Source organism: Oryza sativa, chromosome 7, assembly GCF_034140825.1.
Source record: "Oryza sativa Japonica Group chromosome 7, ASM3414082v1".
NCBI lineage: Eukaryota > Viridiplantae > Streptophyta > Magnoliopsida > Poales > Poaceae > Oryza > Oryza sativa.
In genome coordinates this window covers 242,655-261,843 of record NC_089041.1, presented here as the reverse complement: position 1 = coordinate 261,843, position 19,189 = coordinate 242,655, and the positions used below count along the sequence as shown (strand labels likewise).

Sequence of the window (19,189 nt, the reverse complement as noted above, 5' to 3'; positions counted from 1 at the left end):
ATTCGCAACAAATTGCAATATTCGTTTGTTTCACATAAAGAGTTTTTTTTTATGTTAAATCATTGATCAAAGAGATCCCTGAATTTAATTGTCTGAAATGCTACAGGCACCGCACGTCATGAATTGAAGGAAGAATAAACTAAAATGAATTAATCCTAACCAATTATTACAGCACGCAAATCAAATCATATCGGTCCATGAATAGTAGAAAAATAAAGTGAATCCATATCCATCACAAACACACACTATGACGACGTACACTAGCAATTAAGCTACATAATTAGCTAGCTAGGGTGAAGAGAATGAATGAATTAGCTAGGTTGAGTTGACGACGTTGCACTTGAGGCGGATCTCGCCCTGGTCTCCCGTGAGCACGCCGATGGCGCCCATCTTCACCATGGAGTGAGCGAAATCCTGGAAGAAGTGGCCGTCGTACCTGCCGGTGGCGGCGAGGCGGATGTAGGCGCTGGTGAAGGGGTGGTCCATGAGGCAGGCGTCCGACCGGAGCAGCGCCCGCCTCCTCACCACCTGCCGGAAGTAGCTGCTGTCGAACCTCGTGAAGCTCCCGGGGTCCATCTCCGCCGTCACGTTCCCGTCGTACGGCGGGGCGCCCTCCTTGCACTGCTTCCGCAGCCTGTCGGCGTACGCGCCGTCGAGCTTGAGCGGCGGGTCGGCGCCGGGGCCGTAGAGGCGGTCGGCGAAGTTTGGGCAGTGCGCCTTCCCGAGGGTGTGGGCGGCGGAGAGCACGACGAGGTCCTTGACGTCGAGGCCCTTGGCGGCGAAGGAGTCCACCATGCGGGAGACGTTGCCGCAGAGCGGGGGAAGCTGACCGCCGCAGCTGGCGGCGGTGGAGGAGCGGCCGTCCCTGCGGCCGAGCGGGACGTGCCAGTAGGGGCCCTTGGCGAGGACGACGGCGTCGCGGGCCATGAGGGCGAGGAGGTCGGCGCAGGAGACGGTGGCAGGGCAGGCGGCCTCGAGCTTGGCCTTGACGCGGGCGACGGAGTCGAAGCCACGGAGGGACTTGTTGGGGTCGGAGTCCCTCTCGGCGGCGTTGGCGCGGGTGGAGTCGAGGAGGACGGAGGCGTCGCAGCCCTGGACGAAGCAGTCGTGGTAGTGGAGGCGGAGCAGCGCGGCGGCGAGGTCGGGGGACGCACGGATGATCCTCGCCGTCTCCCGGAACACCATCTCCTCTGCGTGCGGGCACGTCTCCCGGTAGTACCCCGTCCGCAGCTGCCCCGCTGCCGCTGCCGGTGGAGCAGCAGCAGCATTATTATTCGACGCCACTAGCATGAGCATCACCATGAGCCATGACAGCCGCAGCTGCGACGCCGTCGAGGAGATTCTTGCTGCTGCCGCGGCGGCCATGACAGCAGCTGCCTTAGCTAGTAGATAGACGAAGAAGAATCTGGCTGGCTGGGTGTGTGTGTGTGTGTGACACTGTCACTGATGATCGATCCGCAGGAGCTAGGCAGGCTGGTTAAATTAGGTAAGTAAACGGGCTGGACGGACTGATCGATCGAGTTGAGAGTTGAGTGTGCAGTGTGACACTCCGATCCACTACTGTCCTAGTGTGAATGAGTTATTAATATGTGTGCTTCGAGATCCTGCCCGGCCGGTGCATATGCTTAATCAATTCGTCGGTAAGTTGACCTTGCTGATTTAACAAGCTGCATACTTGCCTCACCTCAGCTGCAGCTGGAATTCATTAAGAATCATGCATATATTCTAGAGATATAGAGTATCTTTGCGTTGCCGTTACGCTGGCCGGTGATCTAGCTGCCTAGGGATTTTACTAAGTACCAACAAGCTAATGTAAGATACTACTTACTACTTCCTCCGTTTTAAAATAAGTGCAACTCTACAGTTCAAACCTTTGTTCTAAAATAAATGTAGCCAACTATACTCCCTTCGTACTCATAAAGGAAGTTGTTTTGGACAACGACACGGTCTACAAAACACAATTTTGACTTCTTGTTTCTATAACAATATTTCTTGAAAAGTGATATATGTATATTTTTATGAAAATATTTTTCAAGACAAATTTATTCATATAATTTTTACATTTTCAAACTCAACAACTTGAGAGTTATTTATGATTTATATTCCCAAGGTTTGATTTAAACATTATCCTAAACGACTTCTTTTACGAGTATGTAGGGAGTACTTATTTTGAAACAGAGTGAGTACGTTTTACTAATATGACGATCAATTCATAAACAGACCATAGGCAGGATATGAGGAGCAGATGACTATGTATTTAGCAGAGGGATTCTAATCGCACTCGAGTGAGTGTCCATTTATTACATATCAACTAAATGGTTATGAAAAAAATTAAAATAGATTACCAAGATAAATTAATACGTAATAAACTACTTCATAAATGTGCAAGTTTGAATCAATCAAAATCTATAAGTTGTAAAAAAACAACAATTTAAACTCTAACTAATATACATATATTTATAGTCAAATTTATTACTTGTATAAATCAAATTTGAAATTGCAGGTTTATGGTGAGATATTATATACCGATCTATCTTTTTTTTTAAAAAAAATATTTAGTTAAAATTCAATAAACGAGTTGTTGTATTAAAAGAGTTGTTGTATTAAAAGAGTTTCCCTACAAGCTACATATATAGCCTGGACAACCAAGATGGGCCTCCAGTCGGCCTACTCAATTATAATGTACGGGCCTCATGCAAACGACCCCAAAAGACAGATATCATGGGCCTGATGGCTGTAGTAGAGTAGTAGTACACTGGCCGGCTGTCCCGTTCAGTGCTGTCCATAAACATATCAGACATTGACCCAACATTTCTTTGTGAACTAACACAATCTTTCCTTACTTTCATCAATACTGCTTGGCGGCTTGGCATGCATTATCTTAAGCCTAAGTTATGTGCAGTTAGGATTTTCCATTCATCACAATCCAGGTGAAAAACTTACATTACATTTGGGCTCTTTGATATGCCAAATTAAGGCCCCACTTGAATTGGAGGATTCCTAAACGAAATATGGAGGATTCTAATCTTATGGGAAAAAAATCCAATGAAAGCATTTGAAAGAAATGATTGAATCATACTATTCCTTTAAAATTCATATGGAATTGCCAATCCTATGATAATTTTGGAGGAATATAACCAAGATGCCGTACCTCATGCTTTCCATCCTTTGTCTCTTTCAATCTTTTACTTTTTTTTTCCTGCATTTCAATCAAACACCTCTTTTGAAGTTCTCTTGTGGCCTTCGTGTAGGAATTGAGAATCCGTGCCATTTGATTCCTTTTGTTTTCCTATTCATGTGTTCCGAGTTTCCTGCGTTTCAAAGGGGTCCTACTATTTGCAAGAAACAAAATTAATCATCCGTTAGTTTTTGCAAAATTTCGAGGTTTCGATCGAGCTGGCTCAAATTGACAAACCGCTTGGTAAAAACTGGTCAAATTCAAATCGAATATATATATATTTTTTTTTGCAAAAACGTAGTCAGAATATATTTAATGCCAGTTTTTATTTCAATGGTTATTGATTGGCGAAAGGTTTTGTTTGCATATTTATGCATGGTCGCCGCAACGCAAGTATAAAAATTCCAATTTGGCATAATTAAGCATAGTACGTGTAACGACTTGATCGAATTTATTGTCAGATTTAATTAGTAGTGCTAGTAGGTAATTTGAATTGGACATGCAGACACGGTTTAAGCAAGTCAAATTTGCATGTGGCGATGATTGATCAGATCGATGCATGCACATATATTCGAGAGCGAGGCAAGTTGAGTTGAGTTGAGCAATCACAAACTTAGTTGAGCTCAAGGCGTGGAGCTCCACGCTAGAACGGATACCCTCATCTCAATCGGACGGTAAGCCCCATCTCAATCGGGTACAGCGTCCGTCACAGGCTAGAAGTCACTGATGTGAAGAGTTATCTCAATTGGGCAAACGGCCGTCACGAATGAATATATATCAATCGGGCCCTAAGTAAAGCTCGTCACAGATAGCTTTGACCCAGACGACCAGTCAAACTATAGCCCGTTACAGATGACCTATCTCTATCGGGCCACAACTAGCGCCCGTCACAGATGACTACTAACCTTTATCGGGCCTAAACTAGAGCCCGTCACAGATGATACACATCTCAATCGGGCCTAAACTATAGCCCGTCACAGATGACTACTGACCTCACTCGGGCCTAAACTAGAGCCCGTCACAGATGACTACTGACCTCGATCGGGCCTAAACTAGAGCCCATCACAAATGAACTCATCTCAATCGGGCATTTATTTATGGCTCGTCACATATGACTATAATACACACAAAAAAATAAATTTTGTTTTTTGGCTAGCCTTAGGCCTTTGCTAGCCATGCCCGCTACAAAAATGACAGAAACAAACACAGATATCCAATATCCCTAGCTCCCTAGCATCACCCATTCATATACATATGCATTCACATACACAGACATCAACATATTTCACACAACCACACATTCATAGCCATCTCATATTTCACATCCATTCACATATTTAACATCCATTCAAATATTTATCATGTTTCACCTACAAAACCAAGTTAATTGGATCAAATATTTATTTAGCAAGTCTTAACATAAACATATGAAATATATACATAAATATAAACATCACAGTTACATCATCACAGTTGCATAATAAGTGTTCATCATTGCCTAAACATAAAAGTTCAACATTGTTCATCATTTTAGTTTCAGCCTAAACATTCCTTTGGGGTTAATTATTTCGCGAAGGATGAAGCTGGCTATCTCCTCGCGAACCTCCTCAAAGCTGGTAGGCAGAGACTTGGTTATTGTGCCCTACATTGTCATAATTACAGATTAGTTGATCGATCATATATAAGTACTAAAATGTAGTTAGTCTATCACAATTGAGACCACCGACCTCAAACTCAGTCAAAGTCTTCACCTTTTCTCTATACAGAAGGCGCATGTTGTGGCACACATGGAATCCGCACTGGTCACCTATTTGTTGCTTCACCGGGAAGTCTTTTTTGTGGATGAGGGTGTCATGTCCTGTCTTTCTGAGGCCTCCTCTTTGCACGTATTGGGCCCACGCTTCATCTATCGCTAGTTGAATTGGGGTCCAATCATATGCGTTCTTATCAATTCTGGAGTTCAGGTAGTGACATGTACTCCACTTAGGTGTTATGACCAGAAGGATCTAATGGGCACTGCGGCATTAATATAGTGAAAGTTAATTAAGTACTCAAGTAATGTGTCATGCTGTTGTGTATATTTAGTTAACACACTTACTATTGATTATAGGCGCACATAATGTACTCCTTGTCTCGGCGGGACCACAAGGTGTCGTAGATGTAGTTGACCATTCCTTGACGGTCATTCTGAAGATTTGTGACAGTGACCACTTGTGGATCAAGGAAGGCAACTTCCGGTGCATGCTTCTGACACCATTGCCAACTTAACTTACACACAGGATAAACGATCTTGTAAGCAAGTTAAACCGATTGTTATTACCAGATTGAGTTGGGCGACAATACTTACAAGGAGTAGCACTTAAGGAGGCTTGTGTCCACCGCTCAGAGCCTGTAGAGGTCGAAAAGATCCTTGAAGTCGACCACGATATAATTTGTTGGATCAAGGAATGGCTTTCCATCGTGCTCTCCAAGGATATCGGTAGCTTTACTTGGCTTCCTGGCGTTAGATTTCTCCATGTAGTATAAGTGAAGGTCCTTGCAAGCGGTGCCCATTGCGGCAAGCACGTCATCTCCAACCAATGGCATGCCTAGTTGGAACTCCTGTGGAGCGACGTATTTCTTCTTGACCTCTTTGCCCTTAGTCTCTTCCTGGCCCTTGCCTAGATCTAGCTTCCTTGGAGCTAGAAGCGAGGCCTGCACCTTTCCTCCCCTTCCTCTCCCCTTTGCTTCGGGTTTATCGAGAGTAATTCTCTGAGGGGAAGAGTGTGCCTTCCTGCTCTTCTTCATCGGTGGGGGTTCATGAATCACCTTGCTGTCGGCCTCCGTTCGGTCCTCCCCAAAATCCGTGTCGTACTGCAACTGCACATCGTAAGATTGTGCATGACGATCTTGAGCAGGAGGGGCTGAAGGAGCAGAGGCAGGTCTCTTTGGTGGACGACCGCCTGGTGCAGTGGTTGGCCTCGCTGTAACCCTGATCTCAATGAGGTCCTTGGGCCATTGGATGAAGGTACCACGGGCATTTCCTAGTGAGAGGACCTCGTCGTTCGGTGGATACTTCAGAGGGAACAGCTCGTATTCGGGCTTCACCGAATTGACTTGAACTTTTGCACAGTCGGCCCTGAGTTGCGCTCTATGCACTCTTGTCTCTGGGGTCGGCTTGTACGCAAGTCCCTCAGCTGCTGGAACCGTGAAGGTCAGCATCACCCTAATTGTGAGGGTGCAGCTCGTTGGTTCCTGCGATAGATTAATCAATTCTTTTAAAATATTATATATCATATGGATTCGTTAAGTCTTTCATGTATTGAGTAAGTTCACGGTTACCGTTATGTGGTCGACGGCGCTATCGACCGATGTTGGATTTTCCGCCAACTCAGTTGATGCGCAACTGCTTCGTTTTTGGGTGGGACTTCCTAACTCTTCGTGCGCAGCAGCAGCGGCGGCCTGGGGGTTCTGTTGCTCTTCTCGGATCTCTTGCCTAATCTTGGCCCTCATCGACTCGAGCTTTTCGTCGAATTCAGATGTCAGCTTAGCTCTTATCGACGCCCGGATCTTGGCTTCAAGGCGTGCATCTTTCTCCGCCTTATTGGAAGTCCGCTTCTTGTACTGCCACGCGTAGTCTGGAAATCCATACTTCCAGGGAACAGAAGACCCAACGCCCCGTGTCCGTCCACGGTGTTCCTTGTTGCCCAACGCTTTCGTGAGGCGGTCGTCCTCGCGTCTTTGAGAGCAGGCCTCTTGCGAGGCTTGTTGCTCGGCAACCAACTCCTTCTGCACTACAATTTAGTGGGTTTAAATAAACTGCACGATGGGAAACAATGCGAACATCTAGTTTGACTAGACACTTACAATAGCTTCGTATACTCGTTAATCTTCTGCATTTGGCATGAAGATTGTGCCATCATAATTCTTCTGGTACCTGGCCCTGGCCCAGTTCCTAGCCTGAGGGTGTGGGATATCACCAAACATGAGCGGTGTGCACGATTCCTCCGCTTCTTCATCCTCACGCTGCCATTCCTCTTCCTTACCGGCATATCCGGCGGTGCCAAGCCGGTGCGGATGCTGGTTCCTGGTCTGGAGCAAACGATATGCCTCGCTTCTAGCTCTGGACTCGAGGGTCGACTTCTTCGCATGGAATTCCTCCCAGACCTGTTCCGTGATCCAAGGAAATTTCTCTCTTGGATCTGGATTCGCCGGGTTGTAGACGAACTCGCCGACTAGCTTAGTCTTGAAGTTCTTTCAAGCATTGCCTATATCCTTGAAAGTAGCCCGCCTGAGACGGTACTCATGCTCCGCAGGATAATCAAAGCTCTCCTTGAACGTTAGCCAAGCAATGTCCTTCTCTGTGGCCGGCACGAGCTTGATGTTATCTTGCAGAATACTGAATTTTTGCCTCCCTGTGACCCCGCAGATAGACCTAAATCAGCTCAATATTTTCCTTGGAGATGTCGGCAACCCTACGGCGTCCACCGCTATTATGCGGAACCGTTCCTTAGGGATTTTGTTCCCTGTCCTAGGAGTACGTGCCCTTGAGGACCCACTAGTTGTCGTCGACATTGGTTCGCCTTGCCGAGACATCGTATATTTTTTTTTCTAAATAACAAAAATACACAATTGAGTGCTACAATCTATTACAATGAATTTAATGTCACCTAGAAAAATAAATGAAACATACAAATAAACTAAATTGCGCATCTCACAGTAATAAAACGAACCACATTTCATCTATTTACTAAATTCATTAATGCACCATGTATAAATAAACGAAATTGCAGAATACTGAATTGCGCATCTCACAGTAATAAAACAAACCACATTTCATCTATTTACTAAATTCATTAATGCACCATGTATAAATAAACGAAATTGCACATCTCACAGTAATAAAATTAACCACATTTCATCAACCACTACAATCATCTATCACAAAATTCATAAATGCACCACATTTCATCCCAACATCGACATGTCTCACTCACAGTTCAATCACATATCATCCACATCCACATTTCAATGACATGTCATTCACAGTTAGCATAGGGCAGGCGATGGAGTACTCACCTGAGGACGGTCGGTGGGGCTCGGTGGCGGCGGCGCCGGGCTCGGTGGAGGGCGTCGCCATATTTCCGAAAATATGTAGAGAGTTGATCAACAACAGAGTTGATCCTCTCATCAGGATCTACAACTTTTATTTTGGTCATTTGTACTAAAACAAAAATAGCCATATTAATGACTACACATATCAAGTCTTTGCAATAAAACAAAATACTTCATTCATTTCAATAGATAAGTACAAATGCATCAGTCACAAGGTTATGCCTTCCGTATGATCTGAACGAGCATATGCCACAGGCTCTTGGGGATCATCATCAAGGTCAATGTGAGGTCTTACATGAAGATTATGGTTGTATTCTTCTTCATCGACGACGTTGTCAACTCCTACAATTCGGCGCTTTCCATCCCTCACGATGTGCATCTTCTTGTTTGAAGGGTCTTTTATGTAGAATATCTGCTCGACCTGTTTCGCAAGTACAAATGGTTCATCGGCGTATCCCACCTTAGATAGATCTACTAAAGTGAAACCTTCCTTGTCGGCTTTGACACTAGTGCGTAGATTCACCCAACGGCAGCGGAACAAAGGAACCTTGAACTTGACGTAGTTTAGCTCCCATATCTCCTCAATGCGGCCGTAGTATGTGTTTGACCCAACTTGATCCTGGAATGCATCTATACGGACGCCGCTATTTTGCACTGTGCTTTTGTCATCTTGTTTGACGGTGTAAAATGTGTATCCATTTATATCGTATCCTTGCCATGTGTCTACGGTCCAAGACGATCCCATCCCCAACAACTGTACTGTCTCATTTGGGACATCCGAGGACATTGTCACACGATTCTTGAACCATTCGTTGAACCGAGAATTATGTTCTCTGTTAATCCATGCATCAGATCGCCCCGAGTTCTCATCTCGGATTTTCGCTAAGTGCTCCTGAAAGTATGGGCCAACTTCTGCCATATGTTGGAGGACAGCGTAATGAGCCTGCGCGTACGACGCTTGATCGGGCCTAATTCTTTTCCTTCTGATTGTGCCAACACCTGACAACCTTCCCTCGTGACGAGACGCGGGAACTCCGATAGGATCGGCATCGGACATGTAATTGACACAGAACTCAATAGCCTCCTCGGTCGTGTAACCTTCAATGATGCTCCTCTCGGGTTTAGCTCTGTTACGAACGTACGACTTCAGAACTCCTATGTACCTTTCAAACGGCCACATTTCCCTTAGAAAAGCCGGGCCACATAGTTTTGTTTGCTTCACCAGATGAACAGGGAGATGAACCATTATATCAAAGAAAGATAGTGGGAAAAACATCTCCAGGTGACAGAGGGTATTCACAATATCGGTCTGCAGCCCATCTAGATCTTCTGGATCTATAACCTTCTGTCCAATTGCATTGAAGAAGGCGCACAGACGTTGGATCGTGTGACACACTTTCGGTGGTAGAATGCCTCTGATAGCAACTGGCAAGATTTGTGTGATTAGCACGTGGCAATCGTGAGACTTCATTCCAACAAGTTTTAGATCGTCCAATTTAACATACTTACTTATCCTCGCTGAATAGCCCGATGAAACTTTAATATCCTTCAAGCATGATAACATTGCGATCTTCTCATCTTTCGACAGTGTGTGGCAGGCTGGAGGGAGGTACACTTTACCTGTCTCTGCATCTCGTATGGGCTGGAGTTCACTGCGAATATTCATGTCCTATAGATCAAGGCGCGCGTTCAACCCGTCCTTTGTCTTCCCGGGAATATTCAGCATCAGGCCAACCAAACTCTCACACACATTCTTTTCTACATGCATGAGATCAATGCAATGACGGACATCAAGATCTTTCCAGTAAGGTAGCCGCCAAAATATGGATTTTTTCTTCCACATACCCTTCTCCTTTGTCTTGCTACGTTTTCTTTTCTTCCCAAACTCATTGCTTATGTCATTGACCATATTGTGGATCTCATCTCCGGACAAATCTTTGGGAGCAGGCTGAAATTCTCTCTTACCGTTAAAAATTTTCTTCTTTCTTCTAAATGCATGACGTAGCAGGAGCCACCTCCGGTGACCCATGTACACCATCTTTCGTGATTTCTTTAGCCACCGGCTTCGTGTATGTTCCTTGCAATCGGAGCATGCCTTCTTTCCTTTTATAGTTTGTCCGGAAAGATTACCGAGTGCAGGGTAGTCATTAATGGTGCAGAACAATAGAACTCTTAGCTTGAAGTTCTCCTGACCATATGCATCCCAAGTTTCCACACCTTCTTTCCAAAGAATCTCCAGATCATCGATAACAGGCTCCAGGAATACATCCATATCATTGCCGGGTTGCTTTGGACCTTGGATTAACAAGCACAACATAATATATTTCCGTTTAAAGCATAACCATGGTGGAAGGTTATAGTTTGCAATAAGAACTGGCCAAGTGCTGTGAGTACTACTCATATCACCGAAAGGATTCATGCCATCCGTACACAGACATATCCTCATGTTTCTAGGGTCGGCAGCAAAGTCTTTGTGTTTTCGATCGATATTCCTCCATTCAATCGAATCCGTTGGGTGTCTAAGCATACCGTCATTCCTTCTCTTCGTGGCGTGCCAACGTACTAACTTCGCTTCGTTCGGGTTGGCAAAGATTCTCTTGAAATGATCAATGATAGGTAGATACCACACAACCTTTGCCGGACCACCCCTCTTTGACTTATTTCCTTCGTCAGCACTTTTCTTTCGCTTGTATCGAGAAGCCTTGCAGACAGGACAAGCATCCAAGTCCGCATATTGCTTGTGGTACAATATGCAGTCGTTGGGACAAGCGTGAATTCTACGGACCTCTAACCCCAGTGGACACAGAACCTGCTTTGCTTCGTATGTCGTCTCGGGCAATGTGTTCTCAACAGGAAGCATAGCCTTCAAAATTCCTAAAAGATCTGTGAAACTCTTGTCTGTCCATCCACTACTTGCCTTCAGTTTCATTAGGTCCAAGGTAACTGACAACTAAGTGTGTTTTGCTTTGCATCCAGCGTACAGAGGCGTCTCGAAATCACTTACCAACCTGCTGAACTTCATTCCATCTCTCTCATTCTGGGCTAGGTCCTCAATGTTACGTAACATGTCTTGCAGCAGATCGTGATCCACATTAACCATTTCACCACCCAATGGAGAAGGTATAAACATGTCATGCTCATCTTCATCTTCCTGATTATGCGCACCACTTCTGTCTGCTGCTGCTCCACTTCCTGATTCTTGCTCTCCATGCTTCACCCAACATGTATAGCCCTCCATGAATCCTCGTTGTATCAGATGACCGTGTACGTCCTCTCCGCTATCAAATATATTCTCATTCTTGCAATCTGCACATGGACAACACATGTAATCACTGTTTCTTCTTATCCGATCCTCCTCCGCGGCGTTCATAAAATTTATTACGCCCTTTCTGTACTCCGTAGAATGACGTTTCAAATTTTTCGCATACATCCAACTTCGATCAATTGCTACAAAATAAAAAAAACAAATTAGAGGCACATATTATAAGATCATTATTGCAAAAGTAAGACGTGATGAAATTGCTCAATTAATTATTAATATTACTCACTTGATTGATCCATTTTGATCACCTACAGAAATTTAGTTTCTGTTTTCCTTGGAAAAAGGACAAAAAATCGCCCCCTACAGCCTCCCACCAAAATAGTGAACAGTGGGATACAGTTACACTAGGTGGTGGGGGGTATTTATACTGTGCAACAAATATCTGTAACGGCCCTAAAACAATCAACCGTGACGGGCATACAAGTAATCTCTATCGGGCCTTAATAAAAGGCCGTAAAAAAAGAGTGTCATCTGTGACGGGCACTACACTTATCTCAATCGGGTCTCTAGTTGGAGCCCGTCACAGATGACCCTCATCTGTGACGGGCTTCTTTTAGGGCCCGATTGAGATATGGAACCCTCATCTCAATCGGGCCTCAACTACAGATAAGTGTCATCCGTGACGGGCTTTATTTTTATGCCGATATACCATGCCTGTGCGACCATATCTCAATCGGGCGAAACTTCGGCCCGATTGAGATTACTTCCTTGTGACGGCCCGTAAATTCCAGTCTTGTTATGGGCCATCACAGATGTAAGATCTATACTAGTGCCAATTAATTGACTTGACCGCCGCTAAATCGATCTCTCTCTTTCAAGTCAATATACACATGCACCAGCACCAATAAGGGCTACCCCGGATGCATGCATGCATGTCTCTCAACGTTCTTACGGATAAACAATGTGTCAATTAGCAACACAAAAATTAATTGATGATCCATTACGTGCTTAATTTTCTTTTTAAATCAATCGCATGATGAACAAGATCTACGCTTGGACAAGTTGCTGAAACTATATACTACACTGATCCAAGTTGTTGTGTTTACAAACTGCATGCATCCGGCCTTATAAATATCGATTTGCCTAAAACCGACATCAATGAAATTATTTCTTTTTATTTTTTAAGTATAAAATTAAGAATCGGTACCTATAACCATTCATTGGTAATGGTTTATAACAAAAACCAATGCCAATTGTCCTCCCAAGTCATAGGTATCGGTTCTTATAACAGATCGGTACCTATGAACATCACATATATATGTACCGGTTCTTATAATAAACCGACATCTATAAGTACGTTGTCATAGATACTGGTTTTTATTGTGAACCGAAACATATAGACATCACATCATATATCATATATGTGCCCGTTCTTAATGAAAACTAGCACTTATAAGTCCATATATAGGTGCTCCTTTAAAAAAAAACCCGCACCTATAATGACACGGCTTATATATGTGTGTTTTTATCTAACTTTTTCATATAAAGTCGGATGAAAGATAAATTTTATATCAAATTTTTAGAGCTTGACAAGATTTACAAAGCTGCTTTGTAGTTGATGACTATTTATTTAAGGTCGTTTGGATGTCTAAAAATGTATTATAAGGTCTCGGATAAATATGCATAAGTGAATATTTAAATTTCTAAACGATATTGGATGGAGACATAACCTCAGCGGCGCAGGAGACGCGGCCGTCCCTCCGGCCGAGCGGAACGGGCCAGTAGGGTCCACTGGCGAGGAGGACAGCGTCACGGGCCATGAGGGCGAGGATGTCGGCGCAGGAGACGGTGGAGGGGCAGGCGGCCTCGAGCCTGGACTTGACCCTTTGGACGGAGACGAAGCCGCGCAGGCTCCGGTTGGGTGGTGCGTCCCGCTCGGCCATGTTGTTGCCGCCGACGCCGTGGGTGGAGCTCAGCAGCACGGAGGCGTCGCAACCCTGCAATCCCAATCCATGCATTCAGATCAGCATATACGGAGTAGCTAGTATTAGAGCAGAAGAAAACTACTATATATATAAGTCATCTATGTATAATACCCTGACGAAGCAGTCGTGGAAGTGGAGCCTGAGGATGGCGGCGGCGAGGGTGGGGGCATATACTTTTACAACATGACATTTATTATTCTACTCATCTTCCGACACTCGATCTGCTCCGGGTTTATATGGCGGAGCATGCATGTTCTCTACACATCTGACAGGCCACTTAATTACAGCCGTAGACCGAGGAATTGGTCTTAATTAGCTCTAGCTCAGTCAATACATGATAATGGAGTACATTTCTTTTTTAATTCTAAGAGCAAGTTTAATAGTATAGCCAAATATTAGCTCCAAATCATTTATAGCTAATCTAATAGTCCATTCATACAATAGTTAACTATAAAAAATAGGAAAAAGTACGAATTACCCCCCTCCGAACTATTGTGACAGTATGAATTACCCCCCGAATCACAAAACCAGACATATTACACCTCGAACTATTGATACCGAATGAATTACCCCCTCGACTCAATCCTAAACGGTTTTTCTCTTACGTGGCATACACGTGTCGCTGACGTGGAAATTCAATCAGCAAAAAAAAAAGAAAATATAGGGCCCACCTGTCATTATCTCTCTTCTCCCTCCACCTCCTCTCTCTCAGGCGTGTGTCGACGGGCAGTGGGCGGCGGCAGCGGCGCGCGGACGGGTGGTCGACGTGCGGGGGGCGACGGCAGAGCACGGGAATGGCACGACGGGTGACGGGAGGCGCCGAGGAGGGCATTGGAGGATGCGGCCTACGTCGTCATCGTCTTCCCTCTCTCTCTCTCTCGGCTCAGGCAAGCGGCGGGCGACGAGTCCTCCCCGAGGAGGGCGCGGTGGGGAGGGCGAGACGGGCGGCGGGTGGCCGAGGACATTGAATCGAGACGGCGGTCGTCTCTCTCTCTCTCTCTCTCTCTGGTACCGTCGGGAGAGCCGAGCAAGGAGAAGGGCGGCGAATACTTACCGGCGGCCTCCAAAGAGGGGCGGATGAGGTTGGAGGTTGAAGACGACGACTGCGAGCTCGGGCGCGGTCGCGGCGATGACGGTGGCCACGGCCATGTCGACCCGCCGCCGTGCGCGCCGACCTCCCGACGGCCCGAGAGAGAGGGGTGAGAGAGAGAGAGAGAGACCAACGGCCCCAGGTTGAAGACGACGACGAGGAGCTCGGGCGCGGTGGCGGCGGCCGCCGGGGGGCTCAGAGTGGAAGGGCGGAGACGACCTCCGCCTCCACCCTCGCCACTTGCCGCACTCCGCCGCTACAGGAGGGGGCACGGCACCACGGGGGCAGCGGGGCGGGGCGGCGCGGCACCAGGGGGGCACGGGCGCCGTCACGCTCGCCGCCCGCCACGCCCGCCACCCCCACGCCCGCCACGCTCGCCGCCTGCCCCGCCCCCACCACGCCCCGCCACACCCCGCCACGCCCGCCAGCCGCACCCCCGCCACCCGCCGCGCCGGCCGACACGGCCGCGCGCCCATCGCCGGCCACCAACTCGTTGCTCCCAACGACATCTGAGACAGTGACAGAGAGAGATTGAGAGAAGAGGGGAAGAGAGATTTGTGAGAGTATGACAGGTGGACCCACCTTTTTTAAAAAAAATTGCTGACTGGATTGCCACGCGGACGCCACGTAGGACGATATCGCATTGGATTGGGTTGAGGGTGGTTATTCGTCTGGTACAGATAGTTCAGGGTATAAAATGTCTGGTTTTGTGGTTTAGGGGGGTAATTCATACTGTCGTCATAGTTCGGGGGGGGGGGGTAATTTGTACTTTTTCCTAAAAAATATACTACACAATTAATACCCGGTCCCACCTCTCGTACACTCATAACGTCTTCGAGTCCGTGTTGCAGCTGGCTATAAATCTGTAGCCCGCTTTCTTCTTTTTTCTTCTTGATTTGTGTGGTTATAGCTAGCTTATAGCCTGCTATTGTACCTGCTATAAGGATGATATCATGATAGTATAAATCTTTGTGTATCGGCTCACGGTTTTTTTTATCACTCTTACCCTTTTTTTTCTTCAACTTATAAAACTTTGCTAGTTTTCCGTTCGCACGTTTTTTAAACCATTAAATGGTGGAGATTTGCTCTGATCCAATAAAAAGTAGTTCGAGGTAGCGGTAACTCACGATACCAAATCGTTTCTGATCGTTCGATTTAACAATGCTCATCCTGCCCAGCTAGCTCCAACGATCGGAAACGATTTGGTACCATGAGGTACCGGCCGGTACCTCGAGATACCTTTTGTTGAACCAAAGTAAATATCTTAAATGGTATGTGTTTTTCAAAAGCATACAAGCTAGTAATTACTCCTACCGCTCTTAAATATAAGTATTCTCTTAAGTCATTTACCAAAGATTAAAGGTAGGGAAAATATTCCCTTTCAGTCAACTCATTACATAAAATTTGAATTTTGAAATTCTTAAATTCTCAAATTCTTCTTAGCGCCTGATTAGTTGGTCGATGTTCTAAAAAAGTTTATATTGCGTAGAAAATTTGAATCCTATAAACATTTATAGTTGGGATCGAAGGGAGTAGTTGGTGTCATTGTACAGTCGAAGAATGGACTGATAGCCTCGTTCGGAGGAAACACGGAACCAGGTCAAATGCCATGAGATTCGTAGCAGCAGACAGGGGCTGAGCTAGTTTAGGCCCAAATAAACAAGACAGACGAATAGAGTCATGGCTTAAGGCCTGTTTGGACCATGCATGGGCTCCTTTGCTAATCAAGTAACGGGCTGAATTGAGCCCATCATCGATATAATCAGAATGTCCATTTCCAAAATGCCTATGAAAAACACAGTACATAAGAATGGCATGTACTCCCTCCGTCCCAAAATATAACAATTTTTAGTATCTAGAATTTGTCCTAAAATATAACAACTTCTCCACCAACATTTTTTTCCCAACCAATCATAACCCTCCAACATTCACTTTTCCCACCTATCTTCACTTCTCAACAAATAACAACCCCTTCATATTTAATTATATCTACTTTTTTAATAATTGTGTCTAACTCTAAAACTCTCTATATTCTGGGACGGAGGGAGTATATATCAATGCAGGCATGATGTATATATACCTAGATTGGGTGCAAAAACATTCAAGTCAACAGTTACTAGTGATAAATTGTGAAAGAGAGTATATTTTAGTTATTGTCTCGTTTGAACTTATTACATATATCATGAATGAATTCACAAGAGTTGAACATAGATGCCACGCACCCCAAAAAACAAATTAAAAAGTAGCAAAACAAGAAACCCATTGGCATGCAATCTACGTACATAGTACATCAGTTACACACATATACATAGTACGCAGTGATGGATTCGTTCATCTGTACTGTACCCAAACCAAATTAACACGATCTTTTTTGCAAATAAACTGAAACCAATTAAAAAAAATTGACGGAAGAAACCAAATAAATCGAACCTTTGATTAGTGCGCATGCATGCAGATGCAGTTACTTTATTATATGTTGATGGCGTAGCACTTGTTCCTGATCTCGCCCTGCGCCCCGGTGAGCACGTCAATGGTGCTCATCTTCACCATGGAGTCGGCGAAGTCGCGGAAGAAGTCGTCGGCGAAGTGGCCGGTGGCCTGGCGCTCGACGTAGGCCCTGGTGACGGGATCGGTGAGCAGCGCGGAGTCGGAGTGGAAGATGCCGCGGCGCTTGGCCACCAGCCGGTAGTAGCTGGCGTCGAAGGTGAGGAAGCTGCCGGGGTCCATCTCCGACAGGGTGGTGTTGTCGCTCAGGCTCCGGCACTTGGCCTTGAGCTTCGCCATGTACGCCGCGTCCAGCGCCGGGTCCACGTCGCCGTCGTTCACCAGGCCGGTGAAGTTGTAGAGGCGGTCGGAGAAGAGCGCGCAGTGCGCCGTGCCGAGCGTGTGGCCGCCGGAGAGGACGACGAGGTCCTTGGCGTCGAGGCCTTTGGCGGCGAACATCTGGGAGAGCTGGGTGAAGTTGGCGGTGGGGGGCGGCAGCTGGTTGGTGTCGTTGGCGATGGAGAGGCGGCCGTCGCGGCGGCCGAGCGAGACGGGCCAGGAGGGCCCGTTGGCGAGGACGACGGCGTCACGGGCCATGAGGGCGAGGACGTCGGCGCAGGAGACGGTGGCCGGGCAGGCGGCGTTGAGCTTGTCCTTGACCCGCTGCACCGCCCCGAAGCCGCGGAGAGTGAGGTTGGGCTTGGCGTCCTTCTCCGCCACGTTGCCGGCCGTCGAGTCAATCAGCACCGACGCGTCGCACCCCTGCAGGAGTAATTAAATTAAAGCAAGCTAGCTAGCGATATGATCGATCGATCGATGAGATGCATGAGACAGTACCCTGACGAAGCAGTCGTGGAAATGGAGGCGGAGGAGCGGGCCGGCGAGCGTCGGCGCCACCCGGAGGATCTCCTCCATCTCCCGCCGGACGATCTCCTCGACGTTCGGGCACGTCTTGCTGTAGAAGTCCATCTCCAGCTGGGCCATGGTCACCGCCGCAAAGCTGCACACGGCCAGCACGGCGGCTGCCATGACTGCCATCCTGCTGCTCCTCCTGTTCATCACCTTCACCCGCCCGCTGTTCCTCCACGCCATTAATTAATCAAGTGTGTACGACGACGTATCTCAGGCTCTCCTTCAGTGCACTAACTTAACTTGCATATAGTAGTGGAGAGAGCCTGGATCAGTGTGAGAGATAGATGGATGGAAGCTGCTTCTTATATATACACTTGTGTGCGCCCATTCCATGACAGCCCAGCTAATTGAACTCTTAATTAATTAGCTCTGTCGACGCTAGCAGCTCTGCAGCTGTGTCATGGAAAGTTACCCTACACGCTGTTATTTTTCACGTTGCATACATGCAAACTACCATAGTAGCTAGCATCAGAAAAAATTAGGTGGGGCCGGGAGAGATTACATACATAATTAAGTTTTCCGATTCCTTTGCAGGAATTAATTAATAAAGATGACGAACAGTGCAAACTAAGATAACATAGCTAGTAGTACGTACGTACTACGCAGAAAATGCATGTGCGTGGCTGCTTCCCTACACTTTTTCTGGTCGATCTAGCAGCTACTCCAGCTAGCACAGTAGAACACATAATCCCTTTCGTTAGTTGAGATGTCGTCCGAGAAATGAAACGTACGTTTACAGTGGAAGTAGATGGATGGCAGGCATGCAGTTATAGGTTGCAAAGGCTGCCGGCAAGGCAACTATAATATTGCGATGCATGCGTGCCCCAGCAGAAGATGCGACTGCAACAAGATGTGTGTAGATGTGATTGTTAAAACGTACGGAATTGCCAACCTTCAATCGAAAGAAAACCCATCCCTAAATTTTATAGAATTTAGATCAACAAATATGCTTTGTGATTTATGATTTAGGTCCTTTTCCTTCAACTCTGACGACCTACTCTTCTTCTTCAGTGTCGATAGCACCCTAAAATTAAATCTAGCAGAGGGTCTACACATTAAGGTTCCGTATTGGGGTATGGGTGGGGAAGAGGGAGGGAGAAGAAGGAGAAGATGGTTGGGCTTAGAATTATGGACGTAGGAGGTGGAACTGGCAGGCGGCAAGGTGGCGTTGCCACTACCAAAGA

General features: G+C 46.3%; 3 protein-coding genes across 3 annotated transcripts; all 3 read right to left on the bottom strand.

The window, feature by feature from the left end:
• Nucleotides 1-123: 123 nt before the first annotated feature.
• Nucleotides 124-1,552, bottom strand: LOC4342186 (peroxidase 1-like). Its single transcript, XM_015790318.3, has one exon. The coding sequence runs from the start codon at nucleotides 1,363-1,365 to the stop codon at nucleotides 316-318; it is 1,050 nt and encodes a 349-aa protein (XP_015645804.1). The 5' UTR covers nucleotides 1,366-1,552; the 3' UTR covers nucleotides 124-315.
• Nucleotides 1,553-13,237: 11,685 nt separating this feature from the next.
• LOC107276361 (peroxidase 1) lies at nucleotides 13,238-15,085 on the bottom strand. The gene is made up of 3 exons (XM_015790344.1): nucleotides 14,854-15,085; nucleotides 13,631-13,692; nucleotides 13,238-13,531 (listed from the first exon to the last, which is right to left on the bottom strand). Exons 1-3 carry the CDS (start codon nucleotides 15,083-15,085, stop codon nucleotides 13,238-13,240), a joined length of 588 nt encoding a protein of 195 aa, XP_015645830.1.
• A 1,651-nt stretch (nucleotides 15,086-16,736) lies between these two features.
• On the bottom strand, nucleotides 16,737-18,290 carry LOC4342185 (peroxidase 1-like). The gene is made up of 2 exons (XM_015790031.3): nucleotides 17,931-18,290; nucleotides 16,737-17,855 (listed from the first exon to the last, which is right to left on the bottom strand). Exons 1-2 carry the CDS (start codon nucleotides 18,183-18,185, stop codon nucleotides 17,079-17,081), a joined length of 1,032 nt encoding a protein of 343 aa, XP_015645517.1. The 5' UTR covers nucleotides 18,186-18,290; the 3' UTR covers nucleotides 16,737-17,078.
• Between the last annotated feature and the right edge of the window lie 899 nt (nucleotides 18,291-19,189).

Bases quoted from the DNA above. Each gene is read 5' to 3' on its own strand.
- LOC4342186 (XM_015790318.3), bottom strand. From the start codon at position 1,365: ATGGCCGCCGCGGCAGCAGCAAGAATCTCCTCGACGGCGTCGCAGCTG.
- LOC4342185 (XM_015790031.3), bottom strand. From the start codon at position 18,185: ATGGCGTGGAGGAACAGCGGGCGGGTGAAGGTGATGAACAGGAGGAGC. The intron at 17,856-17,930 runs GTACTGTCTCAT...TTACTCCTGCAG, and splicing joins TCCACGACTGCTTCGTCAGG to GGGTGCGACGCGTCGGTGCT.
- LOC107276361 (XM_015790344.1), bottom strand. From the start codon at position 15,085: ATGGGCGCGCGGCCGTGTCGGCCGGCGCGGCGGGTGGCGGGGGTGCGG. The intron at 13,693-14,853 runs GCAAGTGGCGAG...ATGTTGTAAAAG, and splicing joins TCCTGTAGCGGCGGAGTGCG to TATATGCCCCCACCCTCGCC. The intron at 13,532-13,630 runs GTATTATACATA...TTGGGATTGCAG, and splicing joins TCCACGACTGCTTCGTCAGG to GGTTGCGACGCCTCCGTGCT.